The sequence below is a fragment of the Acanthisitta chloris genome, unplaced genomic scaffold, assembly GCF_000695815.1.
Source record: "Acanthisitta chloris isolate BGI_N310 unplaced genomic scaffold, ASM69581v1 scaffold42970, whole genome shotgun sequence".
Lineage (NCBI taxonomy): Eukaryota > Metazoa > Chordata > Aves > Passeriformes > Acanthisittidae > Acanthisitta > Acanthisitta chloris.
Window position 1 is genome coordinate 1,037 of NW_008652992.1, and position 924 is coordinate 1,960.

Sequence of the window (924 nt, forward strand, 5' to 3'; positions counted from 1 at the left end):
CTGCCACTCTGGGGCACAGGATAAGGTCAGGATCATGTCCCCTCCAGGGCAGGGAATGGGGACAGGGGGTCAGGATCACCCCTGGGGTCAGGACCCCCCGCACCCTCACCAGAAGTTAGCCTTGGTGAACTGCTCCATGTAGAGCTGCTCGTCCGTGAACGGTGCCAAGTGCACATCCCCGATCGTGGGGAACATGTTCCCTGGAAAGGGGAGCAGGGGGTTGGAGCAGGAGGCTGGAGCAGGGGGCCAGGACGAGCCTGCTCCCTGTCCCCAGGGCCCCCTTGGCACTCACCACTGGGCTTCAGGTACTTCTTGGCATGCAGGTAGCTCTCGAGCATGCGCTCGTTGAAGAGCATGTAGCCCATGGGCTCCGAGATGATGATGTCCACCTGCTCTGGCAGCGACACCTCCTCCACCTTCCCCGGGATCACCACGATCCTCTCAGTCAGGTTGTTGCTCTTCACCAGCACCTGAGGTCAGGGGAACAGGTCAGAACCACAGTCACACAATCGACCAGGTTGGAAAATACCTCTGAGATCAGTGACAGCACCATTGTGACAACTAGCCTGCGGCACTAAGCTCCCCATCTGCTTTCTCCTTAAACACCTCCGGGGATGGTGACTCCACCACCTCCCTGGGAAGTCCCTTCAGGGCTCGGCAGGGAGCCAGGCCCGGCTCACCTCGGCGTGCTGGGCCATGGTGCTGGCTTCCACCGCGTAGATCTTGCGCGCTCCGGCCTGCGCCGCGAAGAACGAGAGGATGCCGGAGCCGCAGCCGACATCCAGGACGATCTAGGAGGGAAACGGGGACACATGACCCCCCAGACCCCAGGATTCACCCCACCCAGCTCACACAGAGACCCCGGGAAACTCAGCTCCGCACAACTCCGATCGGATCCCAGAGATTAGAGTGCGGCGGGGGGGG

The 924-nt window shown here is 62.0% G+C and overlaps 1 protein-coding gene across 1 annotated transcript in view; it reads right to left on the bottom strand.

Moving 5' to 3' along the window:
- Positions 1-924, bottom strand: part of LOC103806338 (histone-arginine methyltransferase CARM1-like) — a gene marked incomplete at both ends in the record, with an annotated part of 2,598 nt that overhangs the window by 865 nt on the left and 809 nt on the right. Inside the window, 3 exon segments of the mRNA XM_009079027.1 lie at positions 110-200; positions 293-470; positions 681-791. Coding sequence (XP_009077275.1) covers positions 110-200; positions 293-470; positions 681-791 — 380 coding nt within the window.